Here is a 23,035-nt window from a genome sequence, read left to right on the forward strand (position 1 = left end):
CATGCCTACGGTTAAATATACTGCTGGATCTTATATGTTGTGGGCCTATTTATTTGCTGGAGGTCCTGGACATCTTGTTCAGATACATGGTATTATGGAATCTAGCAAGTACCAACAGATAAAAAATCCAAACCTGACGCCTTCTGCTAGAAATCTTATAATGGGCCGTGGTTGGATCTTCCATCAGGACAACGGTCCAAAACAAACATCAAAATCAACACAAAAATGGGTCACTGAGCACAAAATGAAGCTTCTGCCATGACCGTCCCAGTCCCCTGACCTGATGAGTGGAGTGAACTGAAGAGAAGAAGCGCCAACATGGATCTGGGAATCTGAAGGATCTGGAGAGATTCAGTATGGAGGAATGGTCTGATCTCTTGTCAGGTGTTCTCCAAACTCATCAGGCATTATAGGAGAAGACTTAGAGCTGTTATCTTGGCAAAAGGAGATTAGAAAAAGTATTTAATAACAGGGTGCCAACAATTATGGCCAGCATGTTTTGGAGAAAAACATTTATTTTATAATGTGATTTACCCCCACTTTCAATTCTTTTACTTCAATGAAAGGTTAGATTTTTGTGAATTTTTTGAAGGAAAGATCAAAAGGATAAACAATGCAGATTTATTTTTTACAGCCATTTTTGATCATATTTATCAGGGGTGCCATCAATTTTGACCACCACTGTATATATAAATCTATTTGTAGTATACTTAGCATAAAATAAATGTTTTTCAAATTAGGTTTGGTGTATTTATTTTTCACTAGGGAAGATAAATCATGGAACAGAATATTATAAGTTAAATGTTCGAGAAAAGGTTTTCATTTTTACAATTTACAAATCTTTTTGTTTTAAATTTCCTAGATAGCAGGATAAAGGCGAAAGATGCGATGAAGGATTTTCATGCCGGTGGAAAGCTGGTCCATCACAGGTTTGGAGATGTAAGCTGAACTCTTTCTACTGGCTCCTACAGTAGTTCAGAAATGATATGTGAAATGTGAAGGTGACTTTTTGATGTTTTAGTTACATTTATAATAGGGCTGCACGACATTGGAGAAAAATTTGTGTTTCACATTCTTTTTGTGACAAGAAAACATCCCTACAACTTCTGAAATTGAACAGCATGTTTTACTGTAGCATAAGAAGTGTTATTTTAACATCGGTGGGGTTTAGGTTGCAGGTTATCCTACATTAGGTTTATTTAACAACAGAAACTGAATAATCAAATATAAAAATAAAACACTGATTAGTTTTCACTGTATGAATTAAATATATACTGATTCTTATTAAAGCTACAAAAGTTATTCAGCCGAGAGCAGTGAGTGATTTTCTCTTTGTCTTTTGTTCATGACCCAAGTTATTGCAAGCTGTTGCGATATGCATATTGCGATATATGCATTTGCGATATATTGTGCAGCCCTAATTTATGACTTAGAAACTGTGTTCATGGGATAGTTCAGCCAAAAATAATCACAAAAATGTAATACAAATGAAACTGTCATCATTAAAGGGATAGTTCACCCAAAAATGTAAATTCTGTCATTAATTACTCACCCTCATGTTGTTCCAAACCTGTAAGACTTTTGTTCATCTTCAGAACACAAATTAAGATATTTTTGATAAAATCTGAGAGATTTCTGTCCTTCTATTGACAGCAACGCAACTACCACTTAAGACACTTCAAAAAGTTCATAAAGAGATCGTAAAACTAATCCATATGAATTGAGCAGTGTAGTCCAAATTTTCTGAAGAGACACAATCACTTTATATGATGAACAGGTATATGATCAAAGTGTTATGGCTTATGGGTTAGTAGAATAAGTTGACATTGTAAAGTTACTTATAGTTGTAAGGCCTGCTCAATCGGTCCGACGACAGTTTCTGATAACTAACCGTTACTAACCTGAGCGTAAACTTATGGTGTTATGGACTTAACGTTCTCTACTAGAATCAATCATTTCAGAGAAAGTCAGAATGAATCGAAATGTAACAATTTATTATTAGTCAGGTAAATGTATCAATTACATAATCAATTCAAAGATAATCAATACAATAACATCAAATGCTCAGAGATAAAGAATAAAAGATGTACCTGACTCAGGAAATACATAATGCCGAGTTTCTGAACAATGCTCAGCGTTATGGCTGATCTCTGAAGACATTTCTTTATATACTCAGACCAAGACCAAACATTCACCAATGTGAGGAATGAACTTAAAATAGGAATTTGCATTGACTAGAGTTCTAGACACAGGGAGTTCACACCTTGTCGAGGAACAGGAGGTAGTTTGGAGGAAGGACACCCAATAAGCAAAGTATCTCTAAACTCTTATTACCATTTGGTTTACTTCTGTGGAGATGAGACCATTGTACCAGTCGCACTGAGACATTTTCAATGATACCAAACATGACTGTTAATTCACTTATATTGACATAGAACATTATCATTTTTATATAATCTTAGTTTCTAAGTGAAGAGAAGAACGTGTAAAGGGAATGAAGTGGGGGGAGAAGTATGGGGTTAGAATTGTTGCATTATTCCAAATAAATAGATTGAGATTCACAAACAAATGTAATATAAAGAGATTCACAAAAAAAATCTAATTCACAAATAAATAAAATGAGATTTGCAAGAAATATATATATATATTTACAAATGTGTTTTATGTCACAAACACAAATCTGTCTGGCATTTATTTGTGAACTGCTTTCTGTGCATTTGTAAATCCCCTCACGCATCTGTGGATTTTGAAACACTTCTAGCATCGACATGCAGAAAAATCCACAAATAAGTGGACTCCACCCACCGTTTACTCAAGCCAATCAGATAACGGCCTTTTTTATCACATTCTCTCTGCGTTTTCCCCACTGAAGCACATAGATGCTACAGGATTTTCTCTATTCCTCAAGAATTATCTTGAGGTTGATGATTTTCCTGCTGATCTCTGCCAGCGCCTCTACTGGTATTTCCAAAGATCGGAGCGGTCTGGTCCTGACAGCAAAGATGGTGAGCTGCTGATTCATTTTACAGAACTTCAGTAAACGTTTCAAAACACACTTATCTGTTGTCTTTCCGACCTGTTCGCATACAAACCATGTGAGAGATCAAACACATTGTTTATATTTATGTGATAAATGCACTAGATTTAATGAAAGTTTTTTAATGATAGTATTAATCTAAACTACCATATAAAATAAAGAATAGAATGTATAATGACATTCCACATAATGCCTGATTTAGGCCTACATTATTTTACTTCATATGCACTTTTTAATATTTGGAGTGAATGCAATCACTGACAGTGCTATTTTAAATAGTAAAAAGTGCGAAAACAATATTACAACATAGGAAATATTATAATTGTTAAACATTAGATAAAAACAATAGTATTTTCCATTTAAAATGTACAATATATAATCAGTGCAAGCATCTGTCACAAACACAATTCTGTATTTTCAGCGAAGCAGAATTGCCTTCTGCATTAAAGTTCAGGACTGCGATTAATTTCAGTATTTATGGACGAAAATATTTACAGTTATTGTACTGTTACTGTCATTAACATTAAATTGCACAAGTACATAATGACATTTTGTGGGTTTTCACTGCAAAACAACACACAAACGCCACAAATATCAACAGTTTTTTAAAAGCTGCAGGAATATAGTCATTTTTGAGCTGTTAATAATCAGAAATCCTGTGAAAAATCCCGGTGGGACTGTTAAAGGCTGTATAATAAAATGTAACTAACCACACACTAATGTATTAACTTTAACTGTAAGTATTAAAATGCACACTGGCTATTACTGGCTCTTACATTGATATCCAGTGTTATTTCTTCTGCTCTTTCAGGTGGTGTCTCTCTTAAAGCTGTATTGTGTTACTTTTCCATATTGGAGGATGGAAATCCACGAGACAAACTAGAGTGTAAGACATTCATCGAATTTATAGTGATCTCTAGCAGATACTATCACTAATACTATGTACTAATACCATATAAAGTGCGAAATGGGTTTAATAATATTTTAAATTATGATTTAAACTTGCCATTTGTTTTTAAGTGCAATTAAATGCAGTGTATATGCAAAGTACTTATCAGTTATATGATACTTATTTGGCAGACACCTTCAAATTGTATGATAAAGATGACAATGGACTTCTTGATAGCAAGGTAACAACGGGAGTACATGAGATTTTGATATTATTTTTATTGTGTGTGATGTATTTCCTGTTTTAGCTTACTTAGGTTAAAATTAGCCTGTTAACATGTCCAGTGATGTCCTCTTAAAATTAATTATAATGTTTATTTAATTCTTGTTTTCTGTGTGTTTTTGTTGAATAGGAAGTTGACAAAATTGTTACACAGATGATGCAAGCTGCCGAATACCTCGGATGGGATGTGACAGAACTAAAGCCGGTGAGTTCATATGTACAAATAACTCTTTCAGAAGGTATAATTGGAGAAATTACATTTGCTTTTTCCAAGTTAGTATAGAAGCTTGTTGCAGCCACAGGATAAAAAAACATTAAAGGTAATAGTGACTTTTTATCTCACAATTCAGACTTTTTTCTTGCAATTGTGAGTTAATATCTCACAAATCTGAGAAATATAGAGATATAAAGAGATATGAACTCGCAATTCTGACTTTATCTCTCACAATTCCACGTTTATTACTCGCAGTTCAGATTTTTTTTCTCAGAATTGTGAGATATAAACTCACAATTGCAAGAAAAAAAGTTGGAATTGTGAGATTAAAAGTCGGAAACAAGCTTCCATAAGTTAGTGACAGAAATGGCCTGGCAAATTTTTTTTCAACAGGCACAGATTTTCTGCTTTTAAAGGAACACTGAAGTAGGGGTGTTCAATTCAGTCGACTCCGACTCCCGACTCCATTTACTTACACAAAAAATACAAGATGGCAGTCGTTACACACTTAATTCATTTATGTTTTCCCCGACACAAAGCCTTAAAATCCCCTTACTAACACAACACACTTTTAGCGGGACTGTCCAATTTAGTGATGACTTGATGAGTAGCTATCAACGTTGCTACCTGGCTGTTGCTGATACCTAATGTTCACAGCAGGAAAAGTCACGAAAAACAGCAGAGGTCAAATATATTGACAGAATAAAATCTTTAATTCATCTTATTATAATGATCAGGTGATGGCGCTAAACGCACATCAGGGTTTGTCTGTAGTTCCTCTTCTGAGCCGCTGTTTGCACACATTAAATTGAGGATGAAAGAAAGTGAGTTTTGTAGTACTTCTTCAAAATGAAAATCCGTACTCGTTCAGGTCAAAGGTGAGGTTGAGTGAGGTATAGCCCTACATATAAGCCTCATCATTTCCTAGCCAGGCTTATAACCATAGATGGGTAAGTTTGCTTTTTCCAAGCTTAGAACTAATACACGGCAGTATATTATAGGCTTATGAAAATACAAGTACATTGTTCCTTTCTCTAGGTACTTCAAGACATGCTGAAAGCCATGGACGTGGACGGCAGTGGCACTGTAACCCTTCGAGAGTGGATACAAGGGGGCTTGAACAGCATTCCTCTCCTGGTTCTGCTTGGATTAAAGGTAAACAGCCTTTGTCAGAATGTATATGTAATCATTCAATGAGATCAGGAATGTCATATGGTGTGGAATCGATTACATGAGATGTTTTTAACACTATCTACAGGTAGCTGAAAAGGACGGCCAGCATGTCTGGCGACTGAAGAACTTCAACAGGCCCACATATTGCTTTGTCTGTCAGAAGATGATGTTGGGTCTGCGAAAACAGGGCTTGTCTTGCAATTGTGAGTTTATCAATGATTACCTTTTTTTAATTCATGGGCAAGCTTTATACCTATTCTTGTCTCTTTAAACATACATTTAGGGCCAGATTTACTAAACAGGGTAATTTGCGTGAGAACGCAATCCCATAAAAACTCCGATCAACTGACGACGCACAGATGAAAGAACACACACACATCCAGATCGTTTCCATAACGAGCAATACAATCTACCAAGAGCAGCGCACATTAGCATCTGGTTTAAGACATGCTTTTTTAGACAGTAAATAATGGTGCAAATACTAGTAAATTGACGAGCGCAAACCTTAGTAGACCACATTACATAATTAATTCTAATACTCTCCTCCCATAAATTTAGCATCTGAAAGCGAAACTCCTACAAATGCATATGCGATAAGGTCAGCCACAACAATAACCCTGTTCACGCATTTTCAGCGCTAAAAAGTCCTGACAGTAGTTTTTTAATGGCAAAAGAGGGTTTGTGTTGATGCAAGCTGTTAGTAAATCCGACCCTTAGTATTCAGTGGATAGATGCTTGAATACCCTTGTGAAAAAGAAGTGTGCTTAACTGTATTGAATGTAGTGTATGTCAGATTTATTAGTATTTATGTAGTATATTTAAAAAAGTATATTTACACTTAAGGCCACTTAAGTGTACTGAAAGAGAATTGAACTTTTATGACTGTTTATTAATCTTAGCACAATTAAGTACACTTTAAAAAGTGCGCTTTGTAATAATGTCAAATTTTAAAGTACATTTTAAATCATTATGTTTTAATATTTTGTCGATTTTTTTTAACACTAGAGTGTTATTCAGTATTACGTTTTAAATTTACATATTTTAAATGTACTAAATTGTAACTTCATTAAAAATGTGTAAATAAAAAAAACTTAAATAGATGACATTCAAGTTCAATAATGACATTCATGTATATTTTAGTTAACCACAAATGCCTGTCAGTAAATTCAGTAGTGCATTTTAATTTCTTAATTTCCATATCTCAAAGACAATAGAAGTCATTACGAAAATACATGTAATTATGTCCTACTTAAGTTGGTCAAAAAACACTTTCAAGTTCAACTAAATTAATTTAAAATGTAAGCCAACAATTTAAACTAAACTACGTTTTTATTTAATTCCAAATAACATGCAATTAAATGTCTATTACATTCAGTTCATGTTTAAGTATATTATGTATTTAATAAGGACTCCTAAAGTGTAATTCTTTTTCATAACACTGAATATGTACAGCCTTAAATGTTCAGAATAGGTACGCCCCGATTTCTAGCGTCTTTGTAAATGCCCTTGCCTGTGACTATTTTGTAATATAATGACATTTTCAGTGTTTCCCCTCTTCTTTTATTGATTTCTAGTTTGCAAGTACACTGTCCACAGCAGCTGTGCCAACAAAAACCACACACCATGCGTCAGGACCTTTGTCAGGTCCAAAACAGAGATAGGGGTGAGAGATGATTCATTTACCATTGCACTGTGTTCTGCTTTAAGTAACATTAACTTGCTATTAATTCTGGGTTAAACTGATTCACAAAAGGCATTAATACAAGTTAATGCTTGGCCTGTGAATTACTGTTTTCCCCCCTTTGCCAGTGTTCAGTTCATGACTGGATCAGTGCTGACTGTGAGTCCAACAAATGTGAGATTTGCCACAAAAAGATCAAGATACTCACAGGAAAGAGCTGTGCATGGTGTCACCGCATGGTGAGCGCTGATTTCCTTATCCACATACATTTTCATTTAATCGTTTAGCAGGTCTTTTATCCAAAGCGTCTTACAATACAAGCAATCAAACCAGCAAGTGCTGTGACAAGTCCCAGTTAGTCTAGCACAGTACAATTATTATTATTATTAATAATAATATATACAATAATACGAACGTCACAATATTCCTCATTTAAATAATTGATATGCAGAATAAAGGGGTGTGGCCTGGTTGAGTTAGTTAGTAGTGTGTTAAACTGGCGGTTATGTTAAGGGGTGGAACATTTCCCAAACACACTGGAAGCGCTCGACCAATCACAACACACTGCTCCAGCCGACCAATCAGAGCACAGTGTGCTTTTCAGAAGGAGGGGCTTCATAGAGACAGGAACTTAACAGAGCGTTACTGACAGACTGGGAAGAGAGGCGCTGCAACAATGGAGAATATGGGGGAAATAGCATAGACTGTAAAAAATATGGACAAAGCGTCTGTGACGTCACCCATAGACTTTCTGAAGAACGGGTTTGAAGCCGTTTATGGGGGGTATGGGCGGCGCCATCTTGGAAAATCTTGGGAAATCCTAACCCCACCCACCTTCTGACGCAGCGCGCGTCACTCAGCTCTCTGTGTATATTTTAGGCAACGAAATATGTTATAAAACACCATACTAACTCTTTTCGTTTTCATTTAAAGAAATCTTAAACATTATAGCCACACAAATGTGGTTCAGGCAACGCGTATTGATTATATTCACTGCACATAACGTTTGCCTATTTATAAAACAAAAACAAAATATAAAACACAAACCTGCCTCTTTTCGTTTTAAATATAATATAAAAATATTAAACATTTTAATATGGTCCAGGCAATATGTGCATTTGTACTAAACAACAGATGTTGCAGTAAACAACATTACAGATCATCTGCGTTGTATTAAAATTTAAAATGACAAAACTCAACCCAGTCTCTTTTTGTTAAATTTCAGTTTTATCAATATCAGCCATTATAAAAGTAAAAGGTAAAGTTACAAGAAGCTATACAAATAAAGCAAACAATTCAGTCAAACATACAAAGTCAGCGCTCTAGTCTAACCATACAACGGTAAAGTTAAATAGCTTATAAAGTTATGAAACTTCCCCTCAGCCAAAACGGGAACAAATTATAGATTCACGAAACCAAAAATCGCCCGTTAGATACACAAGACGAATTATATCTCATGTTTAACCACTACAGAGACGCTAGAGTCCGCGGCAAACCTCATAACGACAAGCCGAGGAAAGGCTGTTCCAGGCGGGGTACATGAACGCCGAGCGCCCGGTCATCTCACAACTGGATACAATTTTCATAAATCTTTATGAATAAACCACAGATTTGAGCTTTAAACAACTACATTCTCGCCTGAAAAACTCTTAAAACTACATTTCATGATACAGAAACAGTAGTATTATATGTCAACTGTATTAAAAAATGGCGCTTCTTATGTTGTCATTCTCCGTGGCGCAGCCTTGTCAGCTGTCAATCAAGCTGTTAATCAGAGTTAACCACGCCCTTATTGTCATACATTTTATATCTAAATACGATCTAAACTAACGAGTTAGAAAAAAATTCACAGCCCTTATGGTTGTCAGGCACTCGGAACCTATCGAAAAATACAATAAAAGTCCATGGGACCAACCTGTAAAAACATGAATTTATGCTGTGAAAACGGACATTTTAACATGGGGGCTATAGACATTTGCTCCCTTTTGGGACCTTCCCCTAGCGGATTTTCGATGTATTCACTCCGCACTTCGGGGTAGGCTTCATTTTTCAGATCAGAATGTTGCCGCTTGGGAAATAGTCAACATTCAAGCATGAAAACCTGTTCTAGTAGAGCACAAAACAACATCAAGACTTTGAAAAAGGGCATAATAAGCTGGTTGTTTTATTTAGACAGATCTGTTCCTGTATATGCTAATGTTTTCTGTCTTTGCTGCTGCTGATGAACGTAGCGCCACAGTGACTGTGTTCCTCTGGGCTCGACTCACTGTGACTGTGAGCGATTACAGCATCACATCCTTCCACCGTGGGCCATGTGTGCTGTAAGCAAGAGCTAGAACTATATAAAACCATTATTTAGTGTCGTTTCTATATAAGACACTTTGGCTAGATTTATAATAGCATTTTATATACAATAAGTATAACTTTTGTTTCTTTCATTATCAATTATAGATGGATCAAGCTGACTCTGTTTCGGGGAGCAGTCTGGGAGAAAATTACCTGGTAAACATAAACTCAGATGGACACTTTTTGCAGGCAAGCAGTTCCACATTTAAACCAATCTTGACTCCAAATAATGTAATTAAATGTTTTGTGATACAGAATGTTTGATTAAATGTATGTATGTGCTTTCTCTATAACTCTACTTATATCTTTATGAAGATATTTCCTGTGAAGGACACACACCCTCTCTTGGTGTTTGTAAACCCAAAGAGTGGCGGGAAACAAGGAAAGAGGTTATATTCTGTTATTAATATAAAATATTATGCTTCTATCATGCTTTATCGGATTTTCAGATTTGCATAATGCCAGTCTATGTTCTTCATTGGCTGCCGTGAACAACGTCTACTTTGACCCTCAAACACTGTAGTTTATCTGAGACTGGAAGAGTTTGGTTCGTGTTGTTCATGTGGAGAAGACGCTGTTTTCTGCTGACAAAGCAAATCCACTTTGATGAGATTGATACGGTAAAACCGACGCCATCGTTACTGTTCGTATCACTGAGGAGGATCAAGAGCATCAAGAGCTGAGGAAGATCCAGAGCTGAAATTCAGATATGATAATTAGCGTTTAGTTTCTGACACGGTCAACCAATCACAACAGACTGGGTCATCTGACCAATCAGAGCAGAGCAGCTCTCAGAAAGGCGGGGTTTAGAGAGACCCCGAAGTGAGGTACTTTGCAGAGCGCCACGAAAACAACGTGTCAACAAACGTGTTGGTTTGTAGCATTGAGCAATTTTTTCAGATTATGCAAAAAAAAAAAAAATGAAAGTGAGTGGTATTTACACCCACTCGAGCGATTTGTTTGCTAAACTAAAGAAGCCATTGAGCATCGTCGAGAGGTTAAAAGGAATTGGATTGACGGTCGTGCGAGAGCCAATAGCGCGCCAGGTGGATAAGCCGGTTTGTGATTGGTCCCCGCAGATTTGTAACCGAAGCAGGATAAAAAAATGTACAGGTTTCCAGCCTGAGCTGCAGGGCGAAATCACATCGGTTTACCCAGTCTAACTGCTGGCTTTTTTGTCTCCTAAAATGGTTGAGACCAAAACACTTTTTTTACATTTACCTAATAAGCACATTTAAAATGACTTGCTTAATGACATTATCTGGTTTGTTGCAGGGTGTTGCGAAAGTTTCAGTACCTCCTGAACCCACGACAGGTTTACAGCCTTGACAATGGAGGACCAAATCCAGGGTACGGTTTTATAAATCGAGCAGACTAACACACCTTTACAAAGCAGCATGAAACAAACTCATGTGTGTGTCTATTCGTTTCAGGCTCCAGCTCTTTCAAAATCTTCATAAATACAGAGTCCTGGTCTGTGGAGGAGACGGCACTGTCGGCTGGATTTTAGATGCTATTGGTGAGAAACATGAACTCATGCACAAATCCAAAGATTTGTCATAGTATGCACACAATTTGATGTATTCATATAGTATTTTGTTACCCAGCTGTTTTTATTGTAATTTATTAAGAATATAATGTCACTCTCCAGCCATTGAATTTAAGAAAACATGTAAAGACATATTGCAATCAAAATTACACTCATCTATTGTTTTAGGCTTTAAGGTTTTTACATGTTTTTATTTTTAGATACTTTGCTTCTAAGTAACCTCTCATTTTGTTTGATAAAATTACATGTGAAAAAGTATTTAGAATATTTTGACACAATTATTATCTGAAAAAATATTTTAGAGCTGGGCAGTCATAATTAGAAACATTTATTTTCATAAAATGCATAAAAATGCCCATGGAGTTATATGTCTTTTTCCATGTCTAGAAAGCACAGTTTTAACCCTATAAATCTTACTCTATCATATTTAATACACAAATTTCTAATGATCAATATAATTGAACCTTTTTTAGCAAGTAAAAAGCCTTTTAGTATAATTGTTAAAACTGTCCACCTTCAGGTTGTGGTTCACATACTGATTTTTATAAAGTAAACGTAATAACTTTTTTATTGTTAGTAATATTTAAAGATGAACACTTACTGGACTGAAGCAAATAAGATGTTAAAATGCGAGCATCAAATATGATCCATCAGGCTTTTGAGGAAGGTTTATTGTTCATCTCTCAATCATCATTTTATTGCATTGCATTATATGTTTTAAAACTACATAGCTTTGATCATAAAACTAAGCATTTAAATAACATCTTAGTAAGACTTATAATAGGAGATATAGAGTGACGACTGATATTTATATGCATTTTATATAAGTAGTCTGCTGTACTGTTATAAAGATCACATTACAAGCTATCAGAATTTCGTACTTTTTGCCATATAAATATCAGCATCTGCACCAAATTGAATATTTTTGCTCAGTTTAGGCCTTTACATATAATTTAGATGTTTTTTCCTCTCGAGTATGAGCTCCGTATTCTTACTATATCACATTATATGAGCCATAAAAAGCCTGATGTATCAAATATGATACTCAACAAAAAACAAATGATATGTATATAACAATTAATTTTTTTTAATAAATATTTTGTCTAAGGCTTCATTTACACTGCACATCTTGATGCCCAATTCTGATTTGTTGACTATATCCAATTTTTTTGACGACCAGCTTACATCTTCTTTTAAAAGTGCCCCATATTCGATATCTGCATTTACACTATACACCTGGTGAAACAACCCAGGTGGATGTACTGACGTGGAAAAGCCTAGGCCGAAAAGTAAGTAAAAATGGCGCGAATTGCAATGGACGCAAATGATAAAATGATCATATAAAATGATAATACAAGCTTTTGCTTTCCGCAAAACATTGAGTTGAGACTTCAACTCCATTACGCCATTGAAGAGAGTCATGTGATCGCGGTTGGATTCCACCTGAGTTGACGTCATTCACCACTGTCGCTTTTTCAATGATGTACGACTCGCTTTGACGGGAATATCCGATCTGTCATGGCAGACGCAAATGCACGTATTCGATTCGAGGCCTGAAACCGATCTGAGAATATCGGAATCCATGTGCTTTTTTCCTGCTTACACGTTCATGGGTTACACTATATTGCCAAAAGTTTTGGGACACCCCTCCAAATCATTGAATTCAGGTGTTCAATCACTTCCATGGCCACAGTTGTATATAGGCTACCTCATATATCCAGGTTTTTCAAGACAGTGGGAGCCCTGGTTCTTCAAAGAAATTTTTTTGACCTCATAATGTTTAATCATTATGTAATAACTGGATCGGTCCAGTGAAAAGACAGACCCTCACGATCATCTGCCTCCACGTTTGAGAGCCACGTCCACATCTCAACATCCAATCAACAACCGACGCATAGACCCAAGTCCTCGTCCTACACTTTTTCTTTTTTAATAATCTGATACACTCGGATGTATGTCACAATGCAGAAGAAATGATCTGTCTTTCATCATGACTTTAACAGAATACAATCTCATAAATGCTACACAAAACAAGTGTTATTTCTCAGTACTATCTTCATAGACCTTTTTTTTTTTTCCTCCTCAGATAAAGCTGATATGGTGATTCGTCCTCCAGTTGCAGTCCTTCCTCTAGGAACTGGGAATGATCTGGCTCGATGTCTGCACTGGGGAGGAGGTGGGTCATTCAGGGATATTTACACTTACATACAGGAGGTGAAGGCAGTTTAATGTTACTGTGAGCGAGTTGCTCAGTCATAGGTGCTGCAACCTGTCAAGCATTTGAATTTTTACTACTAATAATAACATGTTTACATTTAATAGCTAGTTTTAGCAAGTGCGATGTGCATACAAATATATGTAAAAAACAGTCAAATCAAACAATATAACAAGAAACACTCCATACAAACTACAGACAAAGAAAGCCTCAGTCAACAGTATCTCACAATCACATGCTCTACGAATGTTTTAACATTCCCATTAAGTAATAAAAATGTTGTTTCTGAATGTTCTCTGATTATTTAAAACTCCTATTTATTAAAATGTTTTAAAAACACCTTTTCTTGGTAACATTCCATTTTATAATTTTGCAAACATTATGGACACATTTCAAAGTGTTCAGAGAACATTTAAAAGTAATCCATGTTCTCAGAACTTTGACTAACTTTGTTGAAAGGTTCTCTCAAAGTAACATTAATAGAATGTTCGTTTAAATTTATGAGGCCGGTTGTATAAACTGCTAACTAAGGCTAGTCTTACAAGTTAACCATCAAAAAAAAAATGTGGTTCATAACTTTTTTAAGTCAGTTACATAAAAATGTAGATTTAATTTGATTGCCCCCAACTAACTGCTGGTTGGTCAGACTAGTTCTTAAGACAGTCTTTATGTAATGGTGTAATGTTTCTGCAACTGGCTCCTGGTCTTGAATAATGAGAGGGGGAACCTTATTCATACATTGTTTATGGAACTTTTTTTTCTGAAAAGCTCATAAAAATTTTACAGGGAAGGTGCTCATTGATGAATAAAAACGTCTTGTTTAGGCAGACTTAAAAGAATAACACACGATCATAAATGTAACACTTAAAATAAAATACAAACAAGGAGAAACAAAAAAACTCAAACATTTTGTTACTACTTGTTTCAGAACATTCAATAGAAACTTTGCTGAATGACAAAGTTGAATATTCCCTTATCGTTCAGATAAGTATGAGAAAACTTAGTTCTGATCGTTTTGAACATTTAAAGAAATAATGTTTTCATAACTTAATGGGAACATTTGCGGAATGTTCTTGGAATATATTTTTGTTAGCTGGGAACAAGTATAACATTTAAATAAATAGATAAACATCCAACAACAAAAAAATCCATGAACAATATATAAATGTTTTTTTGCTAATGTTTTGAGAACATTATTAAAGACAAGATAACTTTGAACAAACGCTCTATGAATGTTACTGGAAGAACGTTTGTTCATAACTTGCTAGAACGTTAGACAAAGTTCTGAGAACATTCCCTGTTAGCTGAGATAGTGACCAAACAGATCGCCATTTTCAATCCACAAGACTGATTGAGTGCAAGGGTGAAGATAAAATGCTCATACAAGCGGTCACTGAGGTTGGCACAAACGAGTTTTTGAAACAGTTCGGCTTTGAATCGTCTGCCTGAAGGTAGAAGTCTGTGTTCATAATTCAAGGCATCTGTTGTTCTTTCCTGTGTTGGATTAAACAGGATATGAAGGCAGTGATCTGACAGAAATCCTTAAGCAGATTGAGGAGAGCACATTAGTGCTGATGGATCGCTGGAGTTTGCGAGTCATTCAAGCTGATGTGGCAGACGAGGGCGACCCAGTGCCCAATGACATCATCAACAACTATTTCTCTATCGGTGTGGTGAGCGTCAAGAATCTGGACTAATGGTGTAACAATATATCGTGTCACAATACACTCACCTAAATGATTATTAGGAACACCATACTAATACTGTGTTTGACCCCCTTTCGCCTTCAGAACTGCCTTAATTCTACGTGGCATTGATTCAACAAGGTGCTGAAAGCATTCTTTAGAAATGTTGGCCCATATTGATAGGATAGCATCTTGCAGTTGATGGAGATTTGTGGGATGCACATCCAGGGCACGAAGCTCCCGTTCCACCACATCCCAAAGATGCTCTATTGGGTTGAGATCTGGTGACTGTGGGGGCCATTTTAGTACAGTGAACTCATTGTCATGTTCAAGAAACCAATTTGAAATTATTCGAGCTTTGTGACATGGTGCATTATCCTGCTGGAAGTAGCCATCAGAGGATGGGTACATGGTGGTCATAAAGGGATGGACATGGTCAGAAACAATGCTCAGGTAGGCCGTGGCATTTAAACGATGCCCAATTGGCACTAAGGGGCCTAAAGTGTGCCAAGAAAACATCCCCCACACCATTACACCACCACCACCAGCCTGCACAGTGGTAACAAGGCATGATGGATCCATGTTCTCATTCTGTTTACGCCAAATTCTGACTCTACCATCTGAATGTCTCAACAGAAATCGAGACTCATCAGACCAGGCAACATTTTTCCAGTCTTCAACTGTCCAATTTTGGTGAGCTCGTGCAAATTGTAGCCTCTTTTTCCTATTTGTAGTGGAGATGAGTGGTACCCGGTGGGGTCTTCTGCTGTTGTAGCCCATCCGCCTCAAGGTTGTGCGTGTTGTGGCTTCACAAATGCTTTGCTGCATACCTCGGTTGTAACGAGTGGTTATTTCAGTCAAAGTTGCTCTTCTATCAGCTTGAATCAGTCGGCCCATTCTCCTCTGACCTCTAGCATCAACAAGGCATTTTCGCCCACAGGACTGCCACATACTGGATGTTTTTCCCTTTTCACACCATTCTTTGTAAACCCTAGAAATGGTTGTGTGTGAAAAACTGAGCAGATTGTGAAATACTCAGACCGGCCCGTCTGGCACCAACAACCATGACACACTCAAAATTGCTTAGATCACCTTTCTTTCCCATTCTGACATTCAGTTTGGAGATCAGGAGATTGTCTTGACCAGGACCACACCCCTAAATGCATTGAAGCAACTGCCATGTGATTGGTTGATTAGATAATTGCATTAATGAGAAATTGAACAGGTGTTCCTAATAATCCTTTAGGTGAGTGTATATCGTAATACAAAAATGCAACAATATGTATCGTGGATAGTGACAATCAGTATAGTGTACAGTTCACCCAAAATGAAAATTACTGCGTGAGAAAAAAATCAAGTTTTCAATTTTAGTGTCAGTACTACATTAAACTACTATATGATATATATGTATAATAATGCAATGGGGGAATATTTGTGTTTCCTGATAATGCCAAATGCCTGATGTTACCTGTAAAAAGTGGCCTACATTATTTTAAATATATCTAGTCAGTGACAGAGTGTCTAAGACTATTCATTTACACCCACAATGTAATACCAAATTTAGCTTTTTAATCAACAGTACATTTTTTGTTAACCTTTTATCATATCTCATGGAGTATCGCAATAATATTGTATCGTGAGTTCAGTATCACGATATATATTGAATCGTGACATGAGGGTATCATCACACCCCTAGTCTGGACTGAACGTTTTATTTTCCTCTTGACAAATGGTGCAGCTAAGAAGCTCTTTGAATAATGCATCTGTATTTCTGTAATTGGCAGCTATATTGTATTTGTGTCAGTAATTTTCCAGTGTGATGTTCCCTCAACAGGACGCATCTATAGCTCACCAGTTTCATGTGATGAGAGAGAAGGATCCACAGAAGTTCAACAGCAGGTCAGGATCTGAAATGTGTTCAGTCACTATGTTGTGCTGTGTTTTTAACTAGATAATTTGTGCATTACTTTGTTCAGTTCTACATTTTTCTATGTTATGCCCTGAAAGAGCCAGAAATAAGCTGTGGTATTTTCAACTCGCAACATCTGAGACCGTTTCAGCTTCCTGCAGGAACCTCAAGGAATGTCTCAGCATTGAGGTAAATGTTGTTGAAAATCCTTTAGCTAATTTAGTGTTCCGGGTCAAAAATGACCCGTCTTTTAAATTGCTTGTAAATCTGTCATTATGCCATTTTATCACCAAATACTGGATTCAATCTTTTTATCATCTTGTTTTCTTTCAATTTGTACAGGTTTTGTATTTCTTTCTGGAACTGACTGATCGTAGGCCTCGTTGATCTGAGCTTATGCACCTTAGTGTTTGAGTGAAAAAAGGTCACTCAAGTTTGTTCATCAAAAAAAACAAACAAAAAAAACACTGAAATGCAAAAACTCAGATCAATGAGGCCTATGATCATTAAGCTCGAAAAAGAAATACAAAACTTGCTAACTGAAAGAAAACAAGTAGGTAAAAAGACTGAATCCATTATTTGGCAACGAAATAGCATAATGAGAGATTTAAATGCTTTTTTTTTTTAATGTCTGGTCATTTTAACAAGGTTGAGAAAGAAACAAACAGCCAAAAAAGCACATAAATTATCAAAAATATTTTGGGAAGTTGTTAAATGCAAAGTCAAATGCAATAACATTAACTAGCATTTTCGGGAAAAGGAAAATCCTCTCTGGGTCATAATGACCAGAACACAACCAGTTAATAGCAGTTCATACACTTTGATATTGGAGCTAGTTGCACTTTTTAGGTTAGTAAATATTTCTCAGGATAGGTTTATTTTTTATTTTTGAAAGGTACTTTATAGACATATACCATAAAGTCTACAAAAAAAAAGCTATTCAATGCTTTCACCATTATTGCCAATGAAAAACAAGCTGATTTAACACCCCTTTTTGTGCAGGAATTGTTTTCACATGGTTTTATTTTTTTGTTTCAGTGGGAACCTGCCATCAAATTACATATTAGAGCTTATTTTAAGCTAAACTAATACAGTAAAACAATTCTGAAAAACAGAATGATTCATGAAACAACAAGTTAAAGTAGCATACAAATATTCAAACCATCAAATTATTCTAGCCTACAAGAATAGTAATTTATGAATTGTAAAAAGGTGCAACTTTAAACAACGGTGACAAACAGTTTTCTTTTCTTTGTATAGTTGCCTCTTGCTTTATTTGTGTTAATTTTATGTATCTCGCTGTCACTGTTTCAAAATGAGTTTGTTGAATCTGTCGCTGTAGTGTTGTGGCGTTCCTGTCGATCTGAGCAGACTCTCATTGGAGGGTGTTGCTGTCCTGAACATTCCCAGCATGCACGGCGGTTCAAACCTGTGGGGAGAAACAAAGAGTGTTGAGAAACTGAAGAAGTGGCAAGAGGTCACTGTTGATCCTGATGCTCTTGAGATGTGCTCACAGGGTAAGCAAATGCTTATTACAGTAAAAAAAATCTGTCAATTCTAAGGTTAGATGCTTACTTAAAGTGGCCCTATTATGCTATTTTAAAGATTCCTAATTTTGTTTTGGAGTCTCCTACAACAGGTTTACATGCATCCAAGGTCAAAAACTCTTAATTTCCTCATAATATTCATTGCAGCATCAGCTCTTTTCTCTCAGTGTCTGAAACGGTTCGATCAAGGATTCAGTCTCTCTAAACCCCGCCTTTCTGAGAGCTGCTCTGCTCTGATTGGTCAGACGGCCCAGTCTGTTGTGATTGGTCGACCGTGTCAGAAAACAAACGCTCATTATCATATCTGAATTTCAGCTCCGGATCTTCCTCAGCTCTTGATACTCAGTGATATGAACAGTAACGATGGCGTCGGTTTTACCGTATCAATCTCATCAATGTGGATTTGCTTTGTCAGCAGAAAACAGCGTCTTCTCCAAGTCGTCAAGTCAAGTCATCTTCATTTATATAGCGCTTTTAACAATGTAGATTGTTTCAAAGGAGCTTTACAGAGATAAACGTATAATTTAAGGTAACAGAGATTGTTTTGGCTTTATAGTGACATAAAGCGATTTCTCTCCACATGAACAACATGAACCAAACTCTTCCAGTCTCACATACAACTACAGTGTTTGAGGGTCAAAGTAGACGTTGTTCACGGCAGCCAATGAAGAACGTAGACTGGCATTATGCAAATCTGTTACAAACCTACACAGATTCAGCAGGAAGAGAGACTGGAAATACTGACGACTCGTTAAAATATCTAGGTTATTTATGTTGACAGTACTGCAGGTCTGAATATTATTTCTTAACAATTTTTTTCTTAATTTTTCAGTATATTTTATAAAACTGTCAAACAAGACACAGAACTTAAACAACATATTTCAACATTTCAATATATAACATTCCCAAATGAAAAATCATAAGGAATTGGACCAATGTGACTTCAGCTGAAAAGGAAAGGCGTTACAGAGCAAGTTAATACATTTTCAAGAAAGAATAACATTTTCTTGGACATAGAAATAAACCAATGAGTTCATATAAAGATTAAGAATGTGTATTAATAAAGTCAATTTTGATTTCTAATATAATTCATGGTTGTGTTTGTCGATGATGCCCTTCTTGGCAAAATCATCAGTTTTGACATAGTCTTCCATACTAAATGCTGTTTATGCTTGTAGACATGAATGATAAACTCCTAGAGGTTGTTGGGCTGGAGAGTGTGGTGGAAATGGGTCAGATTTACACAGGCTTGAAGAGTAAAGCGCATCGTCTGGTTCAGGCTGCTCACGTCACGATCAGGTGAGGAAACCACATCATATTTCATCAGATGTGTTTTACCATATACTGTACATTTGACCACCCATTTGAATAAGCTTGCTATTTAAATATTATTTACAAAATATCTTTTCTGTAGAACGTATAAAACTCTGCCCATGCAGATTGATGGAGAGCCGTGGATGCAGCCTGCATGTACGGTAAGTGTGCTCTTCGGAAGACCTATAAAAACACATGTTCATGCATTAAGGTTATTATAGAGTCAACAGATGTTAGTGTGTTTACAGCCATTTCTCATTCATTGAAATGTTTCATTATGCATCGGTTGTTTAATGGTATGGATGTTGCTGCCATTTAATTGCATAACAATATTTATAGTATTATATTTAGTTTTCTATTCTTCCTAAATAACATCAGTATTTTCTGTCTGTCTGTAGATTCACATCACACACAAAAATCAGGCTAATATGTTGATGGCTCCTGCTAAAACACTGGGATGTTTCCTCAAGTAAAACGGAAGCTTGAAGATCATATCACTGAAGATAAAGATGTGAAGGAAAATATATTTTAGAGCATTATGCTATAATATTTCTATAAGAATAATTGATTTTCTTGCCTTCATTACACTAGGCTTGTGTTCAGCTTTAGTGCTAATTTGGTTGGCACATAAATTATGTATTTTCTGTTAGTTAAGAATACTAAGAATGTCTAATACAGAAATAATACTAGCAAAATGGGATTATGATTTTGTGATTGGTAATGCTTTACAACAAGGCTGTATTATGCAAGCATTTCCCATCATGCTTTTTTTTTGGGCTCCAGGAACATGGTTGGGAAACACTGGTTCTAACAGCCTTCATGTATTGTTCTTTTCTAAAATGTTTGATCTTGAAACTCTGATGTCATGTCTTTAGGTGTGTTAATTACAGTATGTGTGAACATTTACAAAATCGTGATCTCTCTATGGGATATGTGATCTAAAATACATGTCTACATTAAAGTAAAAATCGTTGGAAACACATCTTTCGGATGGAATTAAATAACTTGTATTTTTGGTGTCTTGTTCACTATATATTTTTTCATGTTCATATCATTTTTTTAAGCAATGATGTACACCGAGTGAACGAGACGGAGGGAAGTTAGCAAGGGAAGGGCATAAAAAAGTGGACGACAACCCTGACCATGGCACTGCCACAGTACTTTTTTGATTTTAGACAGTCGTGTTGTAATGTAGCCATTCAGTTTTGAGTCAGTTGCACAATTTCACTAGCCTGGTAATACCAGACTCTGCTACTTCACTTTGCTTCGTAGACAGAGTCTGGAATGGCATAACAGAGAAGTGTTTTCTCTCTTGCTAGGGGGCGCTTGTCTGAAGTTTAAAATCATTGGTTACCCGTAAGCCAATCACATAACGTTTGGTTATGGCGTGTGTTATGCGCATGCTCGGCCGCATTTAACTTCCACTGTAAACACATGTATGATGCGAAAACAAAACCATCGAGCGAAATACCGGAGTGAACATGGCTGTGAACGACTTTTGCAGGTTAAGTTAAAGGGGGGGTGAAATGCTCATTTTCACTCAATCTCCTGTTAATCTTGAGTACCTATAGAGTAGTATTGCATCCTTCATATCTCCAAAACGTCTTTAGTTTTATTATATTTATAAGTTAAAGATTGGCTGTACCGAGTCTTTCCGGAAAAAAACCGAGCGGCTGGGGGCGGGCCGTGTGGGCGGTGTGCTATAGCTGTGCTAACTGATCTAACAACTACACAGAGAGACATTTGAAGTAGTTTACTCACCGTGACTGCTCGATCCTTAAGCATTAGACGATCTGCAAATAAGTCGATCTGGGCTTTGTTTATAAAACAATCATCGTCGAAATGCAGGGAACAAAGAGTCGTGCACAACCTCCGTTGATGCTTCGAAAAAACAAACTCCATCCACGGGTCCCTTAACGCTGGATTCTTTGGGAATCTGTGCAGGGTTGTCTTGCCCTGCCAACCAAAAACCCACTTCTTTGGTGACATTGACTTCCCTAAAAGCCGAGCAAAGCGCTTTGAGGTAACGTACTGCTTTCGCTCTCTTCTCTCTCTGGTCTGCGAGTGCGCGCGCGGCCGCGGAGAAGTGCCCTTAGGACCCATATAAGGAAATTCCGCTCTATCTTACGTAAGACAGAGCCATACTCGAAAAAAACTTTCCGAAACTTGTGACAAACCGGAAGGAGTATTTTTGGAACAAAAATACTCCTTCAAACGTACAACTTAACTTTTGAAACTTTGTCCATGTTTAGCATGGGAATCCAACTCTTTAACAGTGTAAAAAACTCAGTATGCATGAAACAGCAATTCACCCCCCCCTAAATCTAAATCTACGCATCCACGGTACAATCAGCGTGTACGTCACGGCTCTCAGCCCGCCCTCTGTTCGTTGATTGGCCCGGCTGTTTCCAGACCGGTGGCAAACAGAAAGCTCTGAAGCTGTCTCAGACTGAGTACAGAAGCGAAATGAAATTGAGCGGAAGTACGAAGTCTGACGTAGTCAGGCTACAATTTCACCTCTGGATATCAGTAAAGCTGCACGGAAATCTCAACATGAGAACATCATTGAAATTCTGTCTTGTTCTGTCCAACTCTATTTTTTCACCCAGTCGCTTTTGGTATTTAGTCTTCAAATTCATTAGGTTCTGTTACATAATTAATTTTTAAACATGCAATATTTACATTTTATTAAGGGGAAATCCGGGTTTTCACAAGTGCAATATCATATTCTCAGTAAGTGATCAAAAATCCATACAATTCCTCTTGGGCATTAAGTTGTTCATTAGCCTTTATTTTTTTATTGTATATTTTTTTTTAGAATTTTTTAAAAATAAAACTTGGCTTGTTTTTCTGAAATAAACAATCTTTAATAAAGTGCAACAACTTCATCTTAACAGCATCATTTATAGGCTACATTTTTTAGTATATGTAAATTTACTGAAAGATAAATTTCAGTAAAGCCTGGTGACCCAGTTATAAATCAGTTCACAATATGCACACATTCACTCTTAAACCTATGCCTAATATGCTAAAACGACTCCGTTAATGTTTCTTATCATTTAGCTTTCCTTTATTTCATATAGCCGCGGAGGAAATAATTTTAGTAACGTAAAACAGAAACATTCTCTTGTGAAACACTGTCTCATTCATAGCAATAAATAAGTAAATAAACAGTCAAGGTAGCGAATCCGACA

At 36.3% G+C, this 23,035-nt stretch overlaps 1 protein-coding gene across 1 annotated transcript in view; it reads left to right on the top strand.

The window, feature by feature from the left end:
- dgkab (diacylglycerol kinase, alpha b) overlaps window positions 1-22,405 on the top strand; it is a 26,627-nt gene extending 4,222 nt beyond the window's left edge. Inside the window, exons 3-25 of the mRNA XM_079857764.1 lie at window positions 863-939; window positions 2,873-3,005; window positions 3,849-3,923; window positions 4,118-4,167; window positions 4,339-4,413; window positions 5,461-5,577; window positions 5,681-5,798; window positions 7,170-7,258; window positions 7,405-7,515; window positions 9,508-9,597; window positions 9,728-9,811; window positions 9,938-10,011; window positions 10,898-10,972; window positions 11,056-11,141; window positions 13,258-13,347; window positions 14,899-15,059; window positions 16,906-16,970; window positions 17,079-17,169; window positions 18,323-18,497; window positions 19,706-19,826; window positions 19,942-20,002; window positions 20,240-21,057; window positions 22,346-22,405. Of these exons, the coding sequence (XP_079713890.1) occupies window positions 863-939; window positions 2,873-3,005; window positions 3,849-3,923; window positions 4,118-4,167; window positions 4,339-4,413; window positions 5,461-5,577; window positions 5,681-5,798; window positions 7,170-7,258; window positions 7,405-7,515; window positions 9,508-9,597; window positions 9,728-9,811; window positions 9,938-10,011; window positions 10,898-10,972; window positions 11,056-11,141; window positions 13,258-13,347; window positions 14,899-15,059; window positions 16,906-16,970; window positions 17,079-17,169; window positions 18,323-18,497; window positions 19,706-19,826; window positions 19,942-20,002; window positions 20,240-20,314 (2,093 nt within the window). The 3' untranslated portion in view covers window positions 20,315-21,057; window positions 22,346-22,405. The remainder of the gene's footprint in view (window positions 1-862; window positions 940-2,872; window positions 3,006-3,848; window positions 3,924-4,117; window positions 4,168-4,338; window positions 4,414-5,460; window positions 5,578-5,680; window positions 5,799-7,169; window positions 7,259-7,404; window positions 7,516-9,507; window positions 9,598-9,727; window positions 9,812-9,937; window positions 10,012-10,897; window positions 10,973-11,055; window positions 11,142-13,257; window positions 13,348-14,898; window positions 15,060-16,905; window positions 16,971-17,078; window positions 17,170-18,322; window positions 18,498-19,705; window positions 19,827-19,941; window positions 20,003-20,239; window positions 21,058-22,345) is intronic.
- Window positions 22,406-23,035: the final 630 nt, after the last annotated feature.

Source organism: Squalius cephalus, assembly GCF_949319135.1.
Source record: "Squalius cephalus genome assembly, chromosome: 22".
Taxonomy (NCBI): Eukaryota; Metazoa; Chordata; class Actinopteri; order Cypriniformes; family Leuciscidae; genus Squalius; species Squalius cephalus.